At 38.5% G+C, this 24,263-nt stretch overlaps 1 protein-coding gene across 1 annotated transcript in view; it reads right to left on the reverse strand.

Annotated features, from left to right (window-relative positions):
* Positions 1-5,898: 5,898 nt before the first annotated feature.
* The window catches only part of CUNH12orf75 (chromosome unknown C12orf75 homolog), a 34,700-nt gene continuing 16,335 nt past the window's right edge, over positions 5,899-24,263 (reverse strand). Inside the window, exons 3-7 of the mRNA XM_088141097.1 lie at positions 17,823-17,847; positions 13,474-13,509; positions 11,630-11,706; positions 9,684-9,781; positions 5,899-8,236 (exon numbers count right to left, since the gene is read on the reverse strand). Of these exons, the coding sequence (XP_087997223.1) occupies positions 9,774-9,781; positions 11,630-11,706; positions 13,474-13,509; positions 17,823-17,847 (146 nt within the window). The 3' untranslated portion in view covers positions 5,899-8,236; positions 9,684-9,773. The remainder of the gene's footprint in view (positions 8,237-9,683; positions 9,782-11,629; positions 11,707-13,473; positions 13,510-17,822; positions 17,848-24,263) is intronic.

A 24,263-nucleotide genomic window follows, 5' to 3' on the forward strand; every position in this document is an offset into this window, starting at 1 on the left:
GCCCCTAATAGCTACTTTCCTATGTGGAGGTTTTTTGTTTTGCTTTTTTTTAACCGAAGAAGAGAGCATTTATTGGTGTGGGTTCTTATCTGCAGTTATGGGGAGTAGGGTACAGTCATATAAAAGCTTTGCACTGTAGTGAAAAGAACTGTGTGTTAGGATGAAACAGGTGGTCTAAAAAGAATTAGCTGATTTGGCTGATCTCATAAAACTAACCAGGGTTGATTCTGGTTAGTAATTGATGGGAGACCACAGAAAATTCCCAATTCTGTAGACTACACAGGGAATTTAAAAAATCTCAGAAGAAGGGAGTGATACACTATTTTGCTACTTTCCTACAATTATATGGTTGTGTCCGTGAAGATACCAGAAATCAAGCTGAGCATTAAGTGCCTTTACTTTTTACAAGGGCAAGTTAAAATCTGTTTTCTTGCTTGGTACATGAGGTGGGGGTCCCAGTTCACACTGTGAGGTGTAGGGGAGCAAACTACAGGCCTGCCAGTTAGACATCAGTACTTGGGAAGATTCTAGGGCATTTTCATCTTTTGTTAGGGTAACTAGAAAGCTACCTGCGTAGGAGTTGGATGGCATGACAATAAAGTGAATACATTGTTGGCTTAGAAATTGTACTCGGGGAAGGATAATTAAAGATTGCCCATCCAACTGGAGAAAGATATCAAGTTGGGTGCCATAAGGAGCAGTCCTGGAACATCTCCCCTTCTTGAAGAAAGATGGAAGGAAATGGGTATATTTAGTCTCGAAAAAGACTAAAAAAGGAAAAGAAAAAAGAAAAAGACAACTGAAGGGGGAGTATAATAGCATTAATCCAATTTCTGAAAAGATGACACAACGTAATTGTTTTCTCTCATTCCAAAATACAAAACATGGAATAATGGATTCCAAAAGAATCTTAAACACAAACTTCCTAACAATGAAAACAATCTGATAGTAGAAACAAGTATCAGAGAGATGGTGGGTTCTGCTTCATTGAATATGTTCAGTCAAAGCATTCTGCAGTCTGTCCAGGATGCTTTTATTTTGATTCCTGCAACTGATGGACTTGGCCTAAAAGACCTCTTCCAATTCTAGGATTTCCTTTTCCTTCAAATTAGCAGGATTTGACAAACTGGTACTTTTCGATATTGTAGATTACAACCCCCAGAATCCTTTATCACTGGCTATATTGGTTATGGCTGATGGGAACTGAAGTCCAAAACTTCTGGAGGCCATCAAGTTGCCTTTTCCTGGAATGGATTGCACAAGAATGCTTATGCAAGAATACATTTGTACCGCCAGATTGTTTGCTGGTTTTGCTATAACAGACTAACATGGCTACCCATCTGGAAATGCAAATATTTTCTTTGGAATCTGTGTAATAACCATATAAGGCAATTATTCTCTGTATAATAATTCAGGGAGGAGGTGATGTTGAGAAAAGGGTGGTTTGCATAAGGCTAATTAGTGGGCCCATCAGAGCAGATGAATGACAATTCAGGATTCCCCTCTCCTTTTAAGAAGGATTTAGGCAAACTGAGTTTTATTCAAAAAAGGCAAAAAAAAAGAAGAAAAGACTAATCAGGGGCCTAGGTTTTGTAAGGAGAGATTGAGGGAATTGCATATGTTTAATCTGCAGACATAAAGAGTGAGAGGAGATATGATAGCACCCCAAATGGCTGTTGTCTCACAGGGCAGGATGTGGCGTAATGGTACTTAAGTTAAAGGAAAGCAGGTTTCAGTTGAACATGAGGATATTATTTTATCAGTGTCCCATACTGATGGAGAGAAGTTCAACAAAAAGTGAGCTCCTTCAGATATATCGGGCTGAATGGAGGGAAGTCAGGAGAGGTGGGAATTGCTACACAGGTGGGCCCATTTTCTGCCTATTTTGAAGCCCTCCATATGTGGAACTTAGAACCCATTACAAAAGTGCCAACTAGTTGCCTCTGTCCTGCTCCAACTATCTGAGACTCCATCTGAGTGAGTCTTCCTCCATCCAAAAAGGATGGGAATGTCGAGTAATCCCTATGTCAATAATTTGCCTCTCACATCATGGAGAGATTCTATCTATGTGGTCACTAAGAGTCGACAACGACCTGATGGCACATAGTCAATTGATCGATCAATCTTTTCTCCTAGGCCATGTCCAGCTAAGGATAAAGTAACCCACAAGAAGAAAATTCAACAATATAAGCCTTGGCTGGGGAGGGCTCCTATCTAATTTTTCTTTCTTTACACATGATTACAACAATCTCATCTACTCTACAGTGGGAATGAAGTTTTTTTCTAGTTTGCACAGAATGAGAGATGGAGGCAGTACATGCAATTGTGCCTTAGTGATTGTGTGCTCCAAATATGAGGCCCCACCATCCATCCTCACTCCACTTGAATTATATTTAGAAGAAACACAGAAATGTACAACAGACAGAAACTAGCAATCCAGGCATAATTTCACAGCAGAAATCACAAACTGGAATAATAATATATTAATTTTCTCAGCTTTGATTCATTTTAAGTGCACTTCTGTGACCTTGCCTCTCTCCCATTCAACATATTTCAGATTTTTACAAACTGCATTGCGAAGAAATAAAACAGTGTGCACACGTTATGATTTAAAGACAGTGGAAGTATTCATTTTAGCTTTAAAAAATAACATCCATAAAGCTAAAGAACAGCCAGAGCATTGTTTAAAAGCCAAGATTTTATTGCAAGCTGTTATTGAAATTCAGGGTGGTCTTCCTTCTCGGGCAAATATGGGACTTTCTAGCTGAAAACTTTACTAAACATCGCTTGGAATTTAAACACCAGAATATGCATAGTTTTATGATAAATTCTGGACTGTGATGACCTTCAGAATGCTTCGTTTGGTTTACCTCTTTTGGCAGTAACTCCAGTCATCCCACACAGCAGGGCCATTGTACATCTGTAGGACACTGGACTGCAAACTGCAAGCTTCTGAAAGTCTGGCTCACGTCACATAGCAGTGGTTAGAGTAGAAGGGAGATTAGGGCCAAAATTGCTAGTCTCCACAGCCCTCACTGCCAATGCCAGTGCTCCCTGGCAATTCTGCAATTGTAGCTCACCCTACATGGAGAGCAGGAGGGTTTGGAAGGCTGGGCTAGAATATTGGAATATATCTAAGGAGATCTTGGTCCATACTCTCCCTACAGGCACAAAACTCACTCTGTGATCCTGGATAACTAAGTTCACATATTGCACTACATCATAATGTGGTACAGTGGGTTTGGCTTAAGGCAATATATGATCCCAGTCTTTGTGATTTGGCTTCATCAGCAACTGTAATTAAAGACCCCACGTTTTAGCATCACGTATGACTGTCCCAGCATCCATTAAAGACCTTCGTGAAAATAAAATCCATGAAAGTTCCTTGAAGAAAGGGGGGAATGAAAATACATTAAGTAACACAGTACAGCTTTCTTATAATGAGACTTTTTAATCTGGGCTATCTCATTTTATGTTATCTATGAAAAACAAAGGAATTACAATTATACTGCCCATGTAAGGTTGAGCATTTTCCTCCTTTCCTCCAACCAGTGCTGGGCTCAGTCAAGTTTACAGTATTGCTAATTGCAAAGGCTGAAAAAAAATGTAGCTCATTTTGAGTGAAAATTTGGAAGAACATTTTGGGTTGATTTACTGCTTTTTATATATTTTCTCAGTATTACCCAGCTACCTTGTAGAGTAGCCTAATATTAGTGCCAGCTCCAAGTTTTCAGAGGTCCTCAGGCAAGAGGGCCCCTTTCTTTCTCCATGTGCTTCTGCCACTTTTGCATTGTCAAGCAAAGAAAAAGGACAGAGAACTGAAGAACAAAGAAAGACATCTCAAAAACATGTAAAGAGATTTGTGAACATGGAATGGCAATTGTGATTCTTTCCACTTGTAGGGACTTATATTGCTTGCTCACTCCATCTTGTCCACGTGACCACACAGAAAGTATGAGTGACAATAGGAAGATGAGGAATAAGACAAAAGGCCTCTCACTGTGGGATGGTCTTCAGCAGCCAACCTAATACAGTACCATTAGCTCCATAATGCAAGGCTGAGAGAATGGGATTTGCCAATGGTGAATTGGAGGTTGACACAATCCCACTCACTATGGGATGGTCTTTAGTAGACCCACTGCTGCCAACCTAATACCATTAGCCCCATAATGCAAGGGGAGATGGAGGCTGAGAGAAAGGGATTTGCCAATAGTGAATTGGAGGTTGACACAATCCCACTTCCCAGCTAACATGAATAGCCACTACCCTTGATTTGAACAATGGCAGGTAGACACAATGGACTAAGGTGTAAACCATGGTTTACCAGCCTCAGAGCTGGGTTAATGCATTATACAGAGTCAAAACCAAGTGAAACACATGATAGCATTGAATAATATAACACCTGAACCCCGTGGATTTGAAATTAGTCAGATTGATGTGTTTCTTCTTAATGTTGCTTCCATCCAGTTCCTTCCCATGCTTTCTGGTCAGTTTTGATCAGCAATTAACATTCCACACAGTCAGCTCTCTGGAAGTCGACTAAAAACTAAGTTCCACTGAATTAGTTGTGGATTACTTCCAGAGAAAATCATATGGCAATACAGACCCTTCATCATTTTTTCTAGCTTCCAATCCCTAGGTCCTAAATAATTATTCTAAATTCTGGAAGGAGGAGGTGGTAACATAAATTGTTCAGATTCCAGTAGGCAAATTTATAGTCTCTTTCCAACACTGCTTGCACTGGGAAGCAGCTTTCTTTTCCAGGTGTAGATTTTCAGTGCACAACAACCTTTGCATTCCCAAATATGTTCAAAAGACTACTGCAATGGCTTATTTGTATTTATCTCATGTTTTACCTTCATTACAGATTAATTTTAAAAGCTATCATCTTACTTATTTTAAGATATTGGGATGGGGTGGGGAGAATAACATAAGGAGGAAAAATCTGTGAAAGTATACATGCTCTCTAGTTCTTCAAAATTGATTTTTCCCATTATGATCCCTGTCTGATCATAACCAGTAGCTTATCCTGTAGTTTATGCTGGAGCTATCCTGCCCTCTGCTGGAAAAATTTAAAGAACAATTTTAAAAAATCAGTAGAAATCCTGTTGAAATGAACCTCTGTGTGTATGTGTGTAATAAAGGTGTTCTTATAATTTTTTATTATATCACAACTAAGTTTCAATTAACAATGAGCTTGCTAATACCCATAATCAAACAGCCACTCTTCCCTACAAGTTTCTTATTCCCTCTATAAGGGCTCAGTATGTACAGACACTACTTGACAGAACCATATATTGGGACTCTAACAAAAGGTTATCTTATTTCCTTCAGGGCACAAACAAATATGTAGCCACTAGAACTATCAAATGTATAGTCAAGGCTGTCCAACAGAAAACACATTTTATAGAACACATCAGGGTTGCATGCAAAGGTGATGAATTCACCTAAATACGTACTGCTTTCAAATTTTAATATTCATTTTATTATATATCTGTGCGCTTTATTTTATCTTATACTATTTTATCCTACTTTTTATCCTTACTCTATCTTACCTTACTATATTTATCTATTTTATCTCACTGTAGTCTATTTTATCCTATCTTACTGTACCTAATTTCACTCAATTTTATTGTGTCTCACTCTGGCTGATGCCTATGTTTGATATGGTCAAATGACTAATCAATAAAGTATACTACTATACTACTACAACTGCAAGCTTCTTATATATTGGATTCAAAATTCAGGTTCTAAGCCAACTAGTTTTTTAGCTGGCTTCACTTTTAAAATTATATTTTGTTTATAGATTATATAAATTAACACATACACACATTGTTTCACTTAAAAACATAATTGATCATTTAACAGAATGTATATAAAAGTTATATATCTGGCAAATCAACTCTTATTTACACAATATTTATTTATTTATTCAATTTCTATGGCCGTCCATCTCAGACAAGTGACTCTGGGCGGCGAACAATCGTAAAATCAGTTAAAACCAAGTACAAACACCATACAAAAACAAATATATGTAGCAGCCAAGAAAAATTATAACCATAGATATCAATATATTTTTATGACCTGTTCTATCTATCATATTTATTTCAGTCATTGACCAATAATAATACATACAATAAAACAGACAACAGTATTATCCCTTTCATCAATAACTATTAGCAACCATTTGCGGGTGAAGCTTACACATTATGTAGCAAAATTTTGCAACTTTTAAGGAAATAGATTTATCTTGATTATTTAGCAAATAGCGCAAATAAAAATTATCAGAATGCCCAGGGAATTTAAATAAAGGAGGGGTAATCAGCTGAAAGCGGATGTCCCTATAAAACTGACAATACAAGAGAACGTGGACTGTGGTTTCAATGGCACCCGTGCCACAGGGGCAGTATCGAATATCATAAGGGATTTTCCTGTATCTTCCTTCTAGAACGGCTGTAGGGAGAGCGTTAAATCGGGCTAAGGATAAGGCTCTCCTGAATTTTGGAACTGTAATGTGGTACAAGTATGAAACTGGTTTGTTCACTAGAATTTGATTGTTTGCAATTATATTATGGGTAAAAACAGCAGTTTCTGCTTGGCCTTCTATATCTAAGATCCTTTGCCTTAATAGTGACCTGGCTTGATCAAACTCTAAAGTCAGAATGGCATCGTTGGAAAAACCATAGAGACTCCATTTCTTTTGGATAGCTGTTTTCCAGGTCATCTCAAAATTATCTGCCAGTATTAGATGGGTCAGTCCACTGGGGTTATGGTGTAATTTTAGCCAGTAGGTAAAGATGTTAATCCAAAGATTGGTTTCAAGTGTGCTGACTCCTGATTCCCGTTGGAGTACTGCATTTGGGACACAGCTGGGTACCTAGAAGATATTTCTTAGAAATTTTGTTTGAACTCTTTCCAAAGTAATCATGTTGTTGTATGGTCCTAATTGGGCCTCATATAACAGTTGTGCTCGAGCTTTAGCTGCAAACAACTTAATTGCAGCGGGAATAAACTGCACTCCTCTGGAAAAGTAATAGGTTAGGATGGCTAAGGCAGACCTCTCTGCGTTATGGGTTACATAGTCCAAATGGGCATTTCTATTTCCTGAGGCTTGAAATACTATCCCTAGATATTTAAAGATTTTAACCTGCTCAATGGACTGTCCGCCTAAATTCCAACCTGCAACACTGAACTATAAAATGCTGACACCAGTCAAAACATCTCCAAATTTAAGTGGTGGGTGCCTAACTGGAAGCTTGGCTAGACACCCCCCCCACACACACACACCAGTATTATGGCTATGAACATATGCAATTTTATTTATTCATTATTTTTATTCATTGAGTTTCCACACCCACCCACTCACCAAGTAACTCTGGTTAGCTTGTGGAAGGTTTAAGATATCAGATAATGAAAAATAAATAGCACAATAAAAGCAGCTGCACTGGGGGCCAGGCAAACTCCCCCCCCCAAAAAAATTATTTCAATGGGGCTTGCCTGGAGTTTCTTTGCAAGCGCAACAGGACAAGCTACCTTTGTCTTGCTGCAGTACCTGCCATGCCTACAATAACATTTTCTAAAATATTGTGAGAAATGGAAGATGTAACACAACCATTAGGCGGGAAAGCAGCTATTTCTCTCTTTTATGGTTAATAGGAATGAGTGAATAAATGAAAGAGGAAGAGAAAGCACAATCCATTGAAAAATTACATTCAACTTCTGGATAATTTTAAGTATTTAAAAATATTCAGTAACCTCTTAGTAAGAGGTTCATAGTAAATATAAAAACAACTGGTAACCAAAGGGATCTGACAATGTCTTTTGGAACCCTTGTCTAAGGTCCAAAGGCAACTGTTTGAATATACGAATCAACTAAATTTATTATTCTTAAGTAAATTAGTAATGCATTGTAATGTCAGCTTAGGAACACTTGAGTGAACAATAGAAATGGTTCTTTTGTTAAAAAAGCTATCAAAAATACAGGAAGCAAAACAAATATACTGTTATTCAAAGTGTTAACCATCAGCAGCATACATTCTTGTGCAGAAGTATTGTATACCTACTAATTAATGCTACACCAAGTGGCATCAAAATCTTCCATAAAGCTTGATTCTGCATCCCTTTCCATTTCAGCACCCAGCTTGATCCATGGTTGCAACTCTTTCAAGCTTTTGGGTGGTGTGATTTTTCTGGCTGAGTAAATCACTGGCAATGAGTGATCATGGCAGATAACTGACTGAGAGAAAAAATGGCATATGCATAATAAATAGTATAGAAGAAGAAAGGAGAAGAATCATCCTCAGGGACAAAGCGATTAAGCAAAGCAATCACTGCATTATGTCATAAAGCTGCATATTGGAAAGAGCATCACAGCTCTTCTTTCTTGTATTACTTTTTCAGCTAGCAAGAATCTCTGTTAGGGAAAGAGTTGGCAAATAATATTTCACTGTCACCCAGATGTAAAATCAATCAAGTAGAAATGAAGTACAGATCAGATACAAATGAGCAAATAAGCTCCACTGAAATAACCCACAGGAGCTCATAGTAAGGAGGCAAGGAGAATGCATACCAATGTTGCAATAATAAGTGTTACAGGTTCTTATTAGATTATAGCATGCTTCCAACTGATTAAATCATAGTCTTCTAAATGTATAGAGAAAGAAAAGGCAAAAAATCAGCTGAGGGATTTTAAGATTGACTCCACTATGCTCAATACTGCAAGATTTCCAGTGTTAGAAGATCTAAATTCCTGTATAACTCCAACTGGACAGCAGCCATTGTATCAATGGCTTAGGACATTATAACACCTAAGAGCAGAAAATGAGTTGAAAGGGAATGTCTCATTCTCAGCATGGGTTATATTATATGTGCCTAGATCACAATTCCCACTTCAAACGTACAGTCATGTGAAGATGTTCAGGGATGTCATATGCTTTATGCTAAATGGGATCCCAATAACTATTCAGTCTACAATGTAAATGAAATCCCTGTGACCAGCACTGTTGAAGCTCACTTGATCAGCGCCAAGATGGGAAGCCACTAAAATGCTTCTTAAAGCACCAGACAGGAAGTCTGCTATTCAAACTTTTGGAATCCTAAATGTCACAAACTATTAAAACAAAGCCTCTGAACTTCTGCCTTTTTCAGTATTGTGATGAGTACTGTAGTACATGCTAGTCTCTGTATTATTTGCAAGTCACTATACTACATAGCTGCTGTAATTCTGTTGTGATGTACAGATTAAAGGATGGGTTTATGTGGATAGATGTTCTCTGCCCTGAATTCTATGAAACAAGAATCCAGTGGATACAATTAAAAATACTTAAGTAATGTTTCCTGGGCTGATCACTTTAGAGGGAATAACATTCTGAATGTTTCCCAGCCCCAACCTTCTGTGCATAAGAAAGCAATTTATCAGGAAGAAGTGGAGCAATGCTCTCTAAAAGGCTTGCTTTGAATATGTAAATAGAGAGAAATCCAACATGCAATTTCCCTGCAACCTGAGGTAATGATTTAAGATAGAGGCTTGCTTCAAAGTTGGTAATCACAGTTTCCAGGTTTGGATGCTAACAGAAAGCTACAATTAAGTAGAAGCTTCTTGATTTATCGAGAAGGGCCATGAAAGGAGATACGGAGGAGTTGTATGCACAAGCAAAAGATGTTTACATATATTAGCAGCATACCTACATCTGCTCCAAACTCATAAAACAATGGGCTGACTCTTGCCTAGGACTTGTCTCCCAACAGTCTGTTCTCCAGATTGTTCTCTCTGGTCAGGTTCCTATTTTGGAAAGAAATTGGATTGGTAGAAAAGTGATTAATGGCAGGGATGCTACGTAGGCAGGACTTTAAGCCAATTATTTAGGGTTGCACTCAGGAAGTTCTCAAATTCAGCAGGGCTGATTTACCACATTTTGACATAACCTAATACATTTTACAGTTTAAAAAATCTCTTCCCTTTATATAACAATTAAGTCCTAAAATTATTAAACTGCACTGTAGCTTGAACAGAGGCACTAACATACAGTTGACACTGGATTACTTCATTTCTTCAAACTTGAAAACACCTTCTTTTCTAAATAGTAAATCTTGTTGGGGTGATATGGGAGAGATCTGTCAATCCAACACATTTAGCTTGACCCTGTCAGAAAATCTCAGCTCTCTCCCACATTGTAAGAATTCCTAAACTACAAGAATTGGATAAAGCAATCCTGAGAACAGGGAAACAGTTCATCATATTTACATCTGACTTATTGTTAGATGTGGGTATTTAAAAAGTATATCCTATGAATCCAGGTGGAGGAGCAAAAATCAAAGGATTAGATAGGAAGGGTAAATGCCTGCATTTCTTCATTGCTGAAATGGGTGGATGCCTTTGAAGATTAGCTGGAAAATGCTGCTTTGCATGATGAATTTAACCCTTTTTTTGTAACAGCTAAACAGGGATTTTCTCTCTCTTCTTTTCTTTTTTGTCCATATCCGGTTCTCTTTTCTTTCTCCATCCAATTTCCTCCCTTTCTTTCTCTTCTCTTCCCATTTCTATCCTGCTTATGTATACTTGTGTGTTTCTGTGTGAATGGTTTGTGCATTTTATGTATGATTTCTGGTTCGGATATGCAGATAACTCAATTTAGGTTAATTGGGGTACCATTTTTTACAAGCATTCCATTTTAATTAGGAGTAATTATTTCTTTCTCTCTCTCCTCTTTTCTCTCTGCGCTGTCTTGGTTCTGCCTATTACTTTGGAGTGTGGATATGAGAGAGATGGAAAGATACATATATACACATATATATACAAATGTGTTATGTGCACCCATTTGTTAAGAGTAATTCTCCAAATTAACATGCTGGAGAAGCTAGGCATTACACATAATTTTAATCTTTATTTTTACTTTTTTCTCTACTATTCCTGCTTGGGAAATGAGAAGTTAATATCTGAAATCCTTGGAAGTATGGCCCTGAAATTATTTGTAGAAGAGTTTGTTGCATTAATTTCTAAATGGCACAGAGCTTTTAAAAGCTTGGTAAAAAGTCTTGAAATCACTCCATGATTTGGTAAGCTGAAAATCAATGCAATGAGAACCTGATACCTGGTAAAGATAACTTCATACAAATTGCAGCAGGCTTTCACTGCCTTCAGATTTCAAAGTGTATTGACAGCCGTAATTGAGAGGAAATATCAAATTCTATTGGGACGCAGGTTCTGTATATGCTGCAGATATCAAGACTGAAGATTGGTTTCATGTTCTTTAGTTATATCTGGGCAGAAAAAGATCTTCAGAACTATCTATATTCTGATGAAGTCAAGTTGGTTCTTGCTATCAGTTCACATGGCTCAGCTCTCTCAATGTATGGCCTGTTTTGCCAAGGAAAGCTTAAAATCATGGACCAGCAACCTGATGGGTATGGCAACTGACTCTAAAGGTGCCTCCCTCACTTAGCATAGTGAACATAGTGAAGATTAACTTGACTGTTTGCATTTTGCACTGCCCAAATTTCATGGAATGACCTAGGACTCCCACTTAACTTGAAAACTTTTAAAAGTTTCAAATGATAAAGTGACTCTCCTAAGTACAATGATAAATGTTAGAAACTGGAAGTATTGAAAAAAAAATGGTTGAAAAAAAACCTGTAGGTGCTGTTTTTGTCTGGCTGGAAATCTTAGCTGCTGCAGCAGGTAGACCAACATAAACACCTCCATAGTCCCTTCATGAAAAAGAAAAGACATGAAAGTCATGACTTGATTCCATAGTAAAAATATATCCTATACAGGGCAAGATGTTTAATCTTTTTCTGGGCCACGGGTTACACTATTTAGTACCCTCCTGGGAACTGCTCTCTCAAAAGCAAGAGAGTTGGGCAGGATGAAATTATTCTGCTCATTACTCATCATATACGTAAGTATTACTCATTCTGTTACCTTAAAATTACAATCTAGTAGCAATCTTTGAGGAGTACTTGGGGATATACTTAGAGCTTGTGGGGGATATTTAAGCTAAAAGCTGCAAGACTGTGTCTGATTAAGGCTTCTGGTTAATCAAAGTACTTCACATACATTAGCTAAATACAATCCCTACAGCAACTCTGTTGCTGTGTTGTAATATTTGGGAGACTCCATGTTAGAGGCATGTATCTCTCCCATGAAAAGTGAAAAGGCTAAAGTGAATGGGGTGACTCCATGCACTCATTCTCATACACACATAGTGGGTAACAATTCATATTATGTATTCATATAACTGTTTGTGCATGCATACCTTCTTATACAAATGTATTACAAAGAAATATACAAAGACCTCCAGGTTAAAATTATACCATACTTGAAATAAGTTGCATAAGAGTAAAGCAAAGGGGAACTGTGACACCCCCCCCCCCCCCCCGCAAAGGACTCCCATGCAACAATTTACTTTTGGGGAAAAAAAGTAAATGGCCAGCAGAAGCTGTTTTCAATGGTAATAGCTGGGTAAAAAGGGGATGCCTGGAACATCTGGAGAACCTTTCTAGCCAATGTCCAATCTGGTGACTCTCCACAGCTGCTAAGTCAGTATTATTATCCCTCCTAGCACTTTCTTGCCATGTTCACAATACAAAAGAGATTCAGCCTGGGGACTTCCAGCATCATAGCTCACTATATCAGCCATTGCACCACCCTGCTGGAAGAGCTTTCTTCCAAATTATCTAGAAGAGCAGGCAGAATAATTTGGGGGGGGGGGTTGGTTTAGAAGAAAAATTGAAATACTTCATAAAAACCAGATTTCTAAAACAGGTCATGGTTATAATCCCTATGCTGCAATATATCAGTCTAAAGATATGTAATAGTTTCTGTCTTAATAAATTTAATTGGGCATCCTTGCATACATTTCAATATTTGTTCCCAATTTATATCAGTGCATGCTGTCTGTTCTATTCCTTCTAAGATGACATGGGTATGTGGCTGGGCCATATTGGCTGAGAATTTGGGGATCTGTAGTTTAAACATATCTTGAAGGATGACATAAATCTTAAGCCTGGTGTTTCTTTGATGAAAATCAGCATGCTTCTGATAGGGCTACTAGGGCTGCAAAAATGCAGCAACGAAGTGGTCATCTGGATTTTTGCAATCCAGATCTGGTACCTTATTGTCTGAATCAGCCTAAATATTTGAAATAAGCATTTCACCATATTTCAACGCCACTATTTACGAAGCTACTGATTTATGTAATCTGGGTACACGGAGGCCATACCTGTAGTATTCCTTATTCTATGATAACCTTAATATCATTATGAAGCTATAATACTGTAATTGTTTTCCAGAGATAGATTACAAGACAATAAAGTGATGGATTTTCTTATCTGAAATCTGACAAGTTCCTGTTGGGCAAATAAATATGAAGCTGTTGGATTGGGAATTATAAATAATTTTCTTGATTTCTTTCTTGTGACATAGCAGCCTACTTTTGATCAATGCAACTTCAGTCCAATTCATTGTCAACACACCTCCTTTTGTCTTCTTCTGACACCGATTCGTCTGTTCTGCAATTAACAGAATCACAGACAGAGTGCTTAGGTTGTTTTTATTTAATCCATTTATAGGCTATAAAGAATAATGTAAAATAAATAAATGTATACGTGCATCTGATACCAAAAATCACCTGAACATTTTATGATAGCCATTTAAAGTTAGAGCATAGCAAATTAAAAATCATTATAATATTAAAATATTTTTCAGTTTAAGTTTTGAATTTAATATTTAGTACATTTTTAATAATGTAAAAGGAGTTTTTAAAAACCCAATCCAGTGCAGGCCCAAACTTTCCTCTTATCTAAACTTTTCTTCAGAAAAGTGCACATGATTACTGTCATTTGAAGCAGAGACGTGGATCCTGCAGAGCTATCAGCAAACTGGCCTTCTGATTCATTGGAAGATCAAGCAACTGCTCACATCCTCCCTGGGTCAAGAGGGCTCACTGTGAACATTTATGTCCATATATTTCAGGAGAGCTCTTTCCTGCTTTGGCAGAAAGCTTCCTTTCTTTTTCTGAAAGCTATCCCAGAAAAGAGCTTTCTTCTTTCACTTGTGATTGCTGTTCTCTATAATGTTCACTATAGTTTCCTATAGTGGCTCTCAGTGTTTAGTAGAGGGGGACAAATTAGCAAGCTGGTTTCAAGACTGATTGAATAAAGATTACAGCATCTTAAGGGCCTAATCAGCTCTGCCTAGTATCTCCTTCTCTGTCGATGAGCAGTTGACTACCTATTCTTCTCAAGTAAGTTCAGGAAAGCAACAGTAAATGGGAAGCTTCTTGAGAACTTAGTGTTAATCAGTCCAGGCTCCTAAGAACAGCAGAGAGATACCTGAAAGGCATCTCCTCCTGTCTATCCCAGCAACTCCCATTGCTTTCTGTGATTCCTCTCACCTCTTCTGACTATTCTCTCTTGTTTTCTCCTTTCTCCACATAGTGCTTTAACATTTCTGCATTTAGAGCAGAGAAAATCCATAGAGGCCATCAGGAAACACAATTTTCCACACTCTGGGGCCTTAGCAGTGCTCCTTGCCAAGTCACAACCAAGGCAGCTGCCACAGTTCACCTTACAGAAAGGCTAGATCTGGCCAATAAAAGGAGTTGGAATGGGCATCTCCTTTTATCAAGAACAACTCTAAGAAGATGGGAAATTCCACAATGAACAAAGGCAGTTGAAATATATAAGTTTCATCATCATCCAGCCTTAGGAATTTTAAAATATGTCAGGATCTTGATATTACTCTAACAGTGTTTCTCAACCTCAGCAACTTTAAGATGTGTGGACTTCAACTCCCAGAATTCCCCAGCCAGCATGCTGGTTAGGGAATTCTGGGAGTTGAAGTCCACACATCTTAAAGTTGCCAGGGTTGAAAAACATTGCTGTAACAGTACCCAACTGCAGTGTCCCAAGCCCAAAATAGCACTAAGGAAATGTAAACAATAATAGTAACTATTAATAATGAGATAGAGTGTGAAACTTCACAGTTACTACACATAAGGATTGGAAGAAAGCTAGTTTATTTTGGAGAAAACAGTAAAAATGTTTCTACTATCATACTATGGAGCGATTCAAGAAAATAAAAGATCACCCTTCCCAATACTTAAATATGTCACATGTGACAATTTCAGACAAAATTAATGCTGCAAAGAAATTGGGAATGTCATCAAAAGGCCTAGATTGTTTTATTACTCAGCCTGGTAAAGAGGGAGAATGAATTAAACTACAGTATTTAAATGTGAAAAAAATAAGAATTTGCTAGAGGAAAAATCATGAAAGGAATTAATTTGCAAGAATATGATAATAATCATTCCTTGACCATAGCATATATTAAGTAAACTATATATTTACAGAAACCTTGGAAAAAAGTTCTTTTTATAAACTGTCTGATTCAAAGCACTTAGGAGTAAATTATCAGACTGTAAACAAAATATCCTACAAATACAGAGTTTTCTGTATTTCTTGGCATCCTTCTAGTGGTCATCTGGATTTTTGCAGGCCAGATGTAAAAACCCTATAATGTGCCTTTTGATTTATGAGGTTGCCACCATGTTTTTAAAGAGGACAAGGAGTTTTAACTCATAATGAAGAGCAAGCTGCAAATTCTCCCCCCCTCCCCCCATATTCACTGACAGCCAGCCAACAGCCAGCTGGCATCTAAATTTCAATCAACATTCACCAGGGAGAGTTGAGTTGTAACATGTAGGTACAGAGAGAGATACCTACTTTCTACCTTTCTTGCTGGATTTACGATATTTCTGATCCTTAAAAAAAAAAAAAGAACTCCAGGGGAATGGAGCAAGTGTGTGCTGAGGAGAAGGAGAAAGGTGAATCAATTATTTCTAGCTTCTGATTAAAATGGAATTTCAAGGAAACAATTTAAACAGTGATAAAATTAGTTTTAAAGGTTGTATATTAGATAAAACCTACATTAAGTTTAATTTTTGTTTTCTGTTCAATTATCTCTATTTCTCTGCACAATCTAGAGAAATTCTTAGGCTTTCCTGTTTTTACTTCCATCTCAGGCTATATCCAAGATAATAAAAACAGATCAGCACCATCTTGTGGTCTACTGGAAGCATTGCTTTTAGCTTTTGTTATTCTCTTTTAAGATGCTGTCCCTAAATGGAAAAATTCTGTCATTTGTTGTAATTGTAACCAACACTGACTATTTGGATTTTAACATGCAAAGTTTAAAAAGAATTTGTTTCTTTACCTATTTATTTTACTAAACAAATATATGTAACAGCCCACCTAACCAATGGAACTCTTGGCAGTGAACATTTTCCATATTTTATTTTTTTCTTCATTCTAATTAAAGTTTGATTTTGTTTAAATCTGCTGAGATTATTCTGTCTCTCACGGAAGGGTGGAAGAGTCTAGTTACTCTAAGCTACACATCCAAGAGTTTATATTATAGAATGCAGAAAGTATTTCATTTTTCCATGTTTATCTTTTTAGAAAACATGGCAGTACAAATTGTAGGAGCCCTATCTCTCTCACACACCAAGGTTAGGGGGATGATATCAGGTGATGCACCCTGTGGAAGATAGGTTGTGGTAGCAGTAACTACCAACTAGCTACACCAAGACATTCAATGGGGCTAGGGTGCAAAAGCTCAGAGGGTTTCTGGGGGAGGAGATTATACTTCCAACCTTGTCAGCCTTCCCAAGGAAGACCAGACAGGAAACATAACCAGATGAGCTAATTTTACTTTATTATAAAGTTACATTAACAGAATCTTGCAAGTCTGAAAGTACAAATCTCCCACCATCTCTTTTTTACAGTCTGATAAGTTAGGAAGGATCCTTTCTGAGTTTCTGTCTCTACCCGTTATACAGCTGCAGGCTATGCCCCCTCTTATCTCATCATTCCCTAGGCAGAATCTCTTTCCCCCATCTCCCAAAGTCATTCCCACATACCATTACAAGCCTATAGGTTCAGGTACATAAGCCTTTAACAACAGCAACAAAAATGTAAGATTCACTGGTGAAGCCTTCTCCTTCACTACATCTTTTCTTGGGAAAGCTTTACCTATTGAACTGAGCAGCTCTGATTGGCTTCTGATAACAAACTGATCACAAATTCTGAGATATGTGAGCACTTTGCATTTTCACTCTGCTTCTCTTAGAAGATATTCCTAGAATGATATTTCTAAGGCACATTACTACTATTATAATTAGCTTCACAAGAATTGTAATTTCATTGCTGTCAAGTTGTCCCAACTAAAACCCATTGCTTCATCATCATCCAATTACTGTAACACCTGATCTACCAATGAGGTAGAGAAAGCATGGGAAGCAGAAATGTAATTGCTTTTTTCATTGTGAGACTGGTTTGCTGAATAAGCCACAACTGATTGGGTTAATCCAGCATATTAAGCCATGATTTACAAACCACAAAACCTGGGTTCATAGAACATACTAAGCCAAAATCAAGCTGTACGAACATAATAATTGTAGTTTGTTCTCTTTTTTTAGTGCCTTCAAATCAGTTTTTGACTCCTGGTGACTGCCCTGCAGTTTTCTTGGCAAGGTTTTTCCTAGGGCTGAGAGAGAGAGCCTGGCCCAAGGTCACCCAGCTGGCCTTGTGCCTAAGGTGGGAGTAGAACTGACCATCTCCCAGCTTCTAGGCTGGTGCCTTAACCACTACACTAAACTGACTTTTTTATCCAATAAACCAAGAATAAACAAAGTAGGGTTTAGTGTGATCCAACTGACAATCTGCCAAAAGTAGTTAGAAGCTATCATGACCTTGTTATGTACTCTCTAATACCTGGAAAACATAACACAAAAGAGAGAAAATGTATCAAAATATATACTTACACTACTTTTGCTGTTCCTGTAGTACCTGGAATGAAAAAAGCCAATGTGAAAAGTTTATAAACTTAGAAGTTACCCTTAATTTAAAAAAAAAAAAATTCTGGGAGATAGAGCCTTTGGGAACTAGAATGGTTTGGTTGCATCTGTACAGGACAATATTTGTCCCCAGCCTTTGGGTGGCCTCTCCAGCTGCTCCAATTTTTTTTTCCAAAATGCATAATATTTAATATATCAGAAGGAACCATATTGGTATCAGGGTAAGTAATTAAATGTTAACTCAATTTAAATCAGATGTAATATTTTATTTATTTATTTATTTATTTGATGCAATTTCAGTGCTGGCCAACTCCAAACCAACTCTTTGTATTCATCCTGCCTTTTTTTTTAGTGAGGACCAGCCTACTTTGTGGAGTGTGATCCCCACCAAATTGTCCAAAGGTACAGTATGGCCTTCTCCAGGAAAAAATGCCCACTTCTGCTGCATGTTAACACTAAGCTCTGTCTCTGAGTTTGTTTCCTTATGTAATCAAACACCATATGGGGCAAACCCAAGATTTACACAACATTCACAATATTTAGAGTACCAAATCCTAAAGGGGAGGAAACCTGGTTAAGGTGCTGGATTGGAACCAGGGAAACCCAGGTTCTAGTATACCCTTAGTCATGAACACTCACTGGGTAACTTTGAACCAATCACTCTCTCAGCCCCACCTACTTCACAGTGTTATTGTTATGGGGGGGAATGGGAGGATGGAATTCTATGTACATCACCCCAATTTCCTGAACAAAAAAGTAAGATATAAAAGCAAGCAAACAAACAAATAAAAACTCAGTAGTCCTACAATAGCTGGCTGGCTGGTTGCTGGAGACAAGGCAAATACTTTAGATGTAAAGTAAATACTTTACTTCCTCCCTTTGCTAGAGCCGGGCTAACCAGAAAGGGGCAAGGCCTGTGGAAGATGCCTTTTCTATAAGCATCAATGACTATTAGCCTTGATGGCAATGCAACTGCCTCTGAAGGCCACCTTCTAGAAGATTAGCAGTGGTTGCCATTGTGAGAACAGACTGCTGGACTAGATGGGCCAGGAGTCTGATCCAGCAGGGCACTGCTTATCTTCTTATGCATACGATGCTGATCACCAGTCCTGATTATTTATTATCTGCTGTTTCATGGAGGAGCTTATGCATGCCAACCCTTTTTACATTTCTGCTGAATATGTAAACAGTTGTGGTACAGTCAACAGGAAGAAATCCATTCGCCTTCCCCTATGTAGTTTCCAAATAACATGAATGAAATGAGTGAAAGAAACAGATGAGTTGCTTTAATGCACACATACAAGATACTTCTGTCCAAGGCCAATAGTTTGTCAGCCTACACAGAGCATGGATCAGAGCCAGGAAATGCATTCAGCACAGATAATTCCAGTGGAAAAAGGGACCTATGTTTCTCCTAGCAAATGTTTCCAGCCCCAGCATTTGAATCTGAACTATAGAGGTACTGGAGCTAAGGCTCCATTAGTTCCCATTCAACTCAATGTACTCTTGATGTTCTAAAACAAGCAGTAGACACCATCAATATTGTCCAGACCATATAAAAATGATAAATAAATAAATAAAATCTTGAAATTAAAATAAAACAGGGAAATAATGCCATTGGAAAACATTATTTCCCTAGGTTCCTAATGAATCCCAACAGTAGGGGATCTAGGGTCAGTGGTTTTCCAAAGGTTTTTCCAAATTTTTCAACCAGAAATTTCCCTCCTTTTACCCAGGCCAACAGTGTTTCTGGGAAGCATAAAATGATATCCTTTCAAGAACTGTATCCTCAATTTAAAAGTGACTTCCAATGTTCTGCAAATATCTCCCATGTTTCCCACCCCACCTTCTTTTAGCTCCGTTAGATCAGTTTCAGGATAATCCTATCAGGAGACCATGTGAATTCATCTACACCAGTGTTTCTCAATGTTGGGAACTTTAAGAAGTATGGACTTCTTGGCTAGGGAATTCTGGGAGTTGAAGTCCACACATCTTAAAATTCCCAAGGTTGAGAAACCCTGATCTAGACCCGCGATTCACAAGACATCCGATTCACAAGACATGCCTTTCTCATCTTGTTCACACTGCAACTTATTTACTCACAGCCTGATTCGTGCAAAGGCAAAATGTTTGTTTGCTTCAACTGGGTATGAGGGAGGAGCTTTGCACAGGGAAGACAACACGATTAGGGCATCCGTGGGGAAGAGATGGTAAAAAAAAAAATCAAGATGGCAAAAACAATCACATTGATGCACCCACCATCTTGATTTCGTTGATAACCTGGGCTAATGCCCCTGCTTAAGGGGATGCCTCGTAGCCTCAGCCTGACACTTCCAATACTGAAGAAAGTTTCTGTAGAAGTGCTACATCTGTGATGGAATGGAATTATGAAGGCCAGACTCAGGGAGAAAAACGTTTCCTTTCATCTCCTGAGGTGAGAGGGAGAGATAAGAGGATGAGACTGGCATCTCCCTGAGGAATTCACAATGTTGTGGCTGGCATTGCTTGGGAACTGGGGTTTGAGTCTGGGAAGATTCATGTCAGGCCTAGCCCAAGGAACTCCAAGAGACCATGTAAATTCAGTCCAGCAATGTTTATTAGCTACAACCTCTAGCAAGAATCTTCCCAGACTGAAACCCCAGTTCCCAAGTAATGCCAGCCACAACATTGTGAATTCCTCAGGGAGGTGCCAGTCTCATCCTCTTATCTCTCCCTCTTGCCTCAGGAGATGAAAGAAAACGTTTTTCTCCCTGAGTCTGGCCTTCATAATTCCATTCCATCACAACATCTGCATAAAACCCCTGACTGAAAGTGTTACAAGAGGCTTCTGCCCCATACCCAGGTTAAAGTGCAAAAGCCTCTTCTGGGTACTAGAAGTGCTGGGTTGAACCTGTGAGGCCATGAAAAAGCAAAATAGCACGGCCATTTTGCTCCATGAGGATGACACATTGCTTCACAGAACTGCTTAATAGGGTGGTTCAATCAAAACCACTCTGTGAAATTGAATCACTCTGAAGGAGTGCTTTGCACAGCTTTTCTACTTTGTAAATTAGGGGTTATGGCTTAATGGACTGTATGAAACGAACCACAATGGCTCTTTAACAAACTGAGGTTAAAACATACCACTGGTTTTTACACAGAAGAAAATAAACATGTCTTTATGGCTTGTTGGCTCATTCCTAGTTTATTTGTAAATATGCCTTTGTAAATTGATTAGTGCACACAGGTGTTCAGGGGGTAATTTAAAACGTCAAGCTGATGACCATGTAATTGAAGCCCCACCCTCTTTTTACATGTGCCACATAAAAGGAGGCAAGACTTTGATTACCTAGTCCCAGATGCCATCTTGATTCCCCCTGGATGCCCCTGTTAAAATGAGTCACACAAAAAGCAACACTAATTAGAAAGAAGTCAGCAAACTACAAACAAATCATTTACTCCTGTTCACACATCATTCTAAGCTAACAACAAACCATGGAATCAGTCTGTGCTTTATTGTCTTAAAGCAACTTATGGTTTATTCACTGACCGCAGTTTGGACATCATTATGCTTTAAATGGGGGTTCTTATCTTTTGGGCTGGGGAACAGTTTGGAGTTTTGGCTGTCTTGGAGAGGCATTTGTGAAATGGCCGTCACGGTGAATACCTCATCTGATTGGTAAACCCAGACCTAATTGTTAGGTATTTTTCAAAACAGATGTGTCCCCCAAAACAGGAGAATTCAGGTAAGCCTTGGTACATAACACAACTTCATAGTATCTTCAAATACTGAGTCATCAAAATGTTTACTGTCTCTAAAATAATCATACATAGATTATCAGCAGAAATCCACCTTGCCCATTGACAAATGCACATTGAGTAACAAAAAACAAAAAACATTTAAAAGACCCTGAAGTTGTAATATATATTTTGGTGTAGAAGAAATGCATGGCAATTGTTTTGCAGAAGAGTAAGAAGTAAAATAGATATACCAAACACAGACTAATTTTAAAGTATACTAAAATCTGCCTTGTTAGTGTGCAACAATGGATTTATTCATCTGAACACCTGTATTACACTACCATTATCTCTTCCCCAGTTATGTCTTCTCTCTTCAATATTTTCTAGTAGGAGGCCCAATCAACTTCAAGATATTTCTCAAACCATTAATGGGCATGGAAGAAATGTAATAGCTTGCTCCTTGATCCATGAAATGGATTAACTTTGCAATGTAATTGCACCCAGAATACTTTATGCTGATTAATCAGATACTTGAAATGCCTGAAGTTATAGATATTTCATGACTTCATCTATTAGAAAGAATAGAGTGGAAAAGTAGCAAGTACATCCACATGGCTCTGCTCAGTTCTCCTCCTACATAGACGTGAGTAAATATGTTTAAAACTGCACTTTGCACTCTGCACTTCATAATCCAGAAGTCCTCAACCACTTCTGAATGTTGACACATGAACTCTGAAATAAATTCATTCACAACAGTCTCTTTTGAGGAAGGAGGGAATGAATATAACTGAAATGGGCAGAGAACACCCCCCCCAAAAAAATCATCAGAATGTTCATTTTTAATCATTGTTTTTAAAGTGCCAACTTATTAAAAACATATTCTCTTAAATTACAGGAAACATTGTTAGGATGAATGTTTGCATACAATGGAGAATATTATAGCTATAAAAAGGGGAGCTTAGAGTAGTATATGGATATCCAAAATTATGCTAACAGAGCAATGTGCATATTTAGAAATAAGTCCCACTGAATTCAGTAGAGCAGCTTCTGTGTCACAAGACTAGAATAACTTGCAAACTTGTTTAAGATTAAGCTGTACTGATTTCAGTAAGACTTACTACTGAACCAGCATAACATTGGGATAGAAATCATAATTATTTACAAAGCCAAGAGTGATAAATATATGTGACCCATTGGGTCATTGTTTCAGAGATATTTCCTTACCTAAACAGAGAAACAAAATGTCCAAGGGCAGAAAAGCAGTGGGAGTGGGAGCAACTTGAGACTTGCTACTAGCTTCTCCGTTTACTTCACTTGTGGGAAGCTGGCAGGGAGCATCAGAAATCTTCCTGCCTGCCTGCCTGCCTGCCTGCCTGCCTGCCTGCCTGCCTGCCTGCCTCCCTCTTCCTTCCTTCCTTCCTTCCTTTCCACATATAATGTAGGCTTGCACCATTTGTCTTCCCTTCATGAACCTCAGGAAAGCCCTGGTGAAGCCTCTTCCTCCTCAGCTGACCAGTGGAACTGCCCGCCACTTTGTTGGGTGGAGGGGGAACAAAGGGAGCCACGGACCATGAGGAAAACTGCATCCCCACTCCTCATCCTGGGATGTCCCCAAAGGCCCCTCCCTCAAGGGAGGAAGAAGGCTCACCTGTCCACCACTGGTGCCCCCCAGCCAGCCCTATCTCGCCATCAGGCATCCAAGTTGCTCCCTCATCCTCCCCTCAAAGCCCTCAGCTGTTGAGAGATTTCAACTTTCTGCTTCGTTTCAGGCCTTTCCGCCAGCCAATTGGGTGCAGGGGACAGAGGGAGGCGGGAAGGAGGCCAGGGATACACCCATGATGACCATGTGATCTGGGCTGACCACGGTGGCACAGCAGCACAGCAGTGCTGAAGCAGCCACAAATTGCCCAAATTTCAATCTCATGGGAGTAATAGGTTCTGGATTTTGGACATAAGCCCATTTGAGGTACCTTATGATGCACTGTTTTGCCCAACTGAAAGTTACAGCCACAAGAGTTTTAGTAGTCTATGGATAATGCAATTAAAATAATTGAATACTTTGTCTCAGGCACAAATAACTAGCCACATAAACAACTGTTCTTAATGATGTGGAATAGTGTCACAATCCTAAAACAAACTGTATTACAGCAGCGTAAATATGAATCACTTTATATCCCCGGATCATAATTTAGCAAACGGAGGTTGACCCTTTGCAACTCTTCAAAATTGCTTCAAGAGGCATTCAGTGGCTGGCCAAATATGCTTGAGTGCCAAACACTGGTGACATTTTTTGGTTTAAACAACACTTCTGTGAGCTTAATTATCCCGGGACTGAGACCAGGATCATTATGGGCATAAACTGAAGTATCACCAGGGACAAAAATAGGATGCTAATAAACTCATGAAAGAATGGTCAGTTACTTCTGCCCTGATCCTTTACATTTTAAGTATATAAAAACAAACAAAGAGGTTACTATGCTCTGCTGGGAAGAGCTTACAGAATTCTAGCTGGGGAATTTAAATAATAGGGAAAACCACCTTAACTCGTTTAAATCTAATTTGATTCGTATGTTGGTCATCACTTTCTGGCCAAAAGAGGCACGATCATTATTTTTTACAAAAGCAGGTGGCCCTCCTTTTTAGATCAAACGTCCGACTGGCAAATGTTATCTGAGCAAGAGTGCCCCA

Source organism: Python bivittatus, unplaced genomic scaffold (assembly GCF_059951505.1).
Source record: "Python bivittatus isolate LINGU-HERP-01145 unplaced genomic scaffold, Pbiv_v1 ctg000330_np1212, whole genome shotgun sequence".
Taxonomy (NCBI): Eukaryota; Metazoa; Chordata; class Lepidosauria; order Squamata; family Pythonidae; genus Python; species Python bivittatus.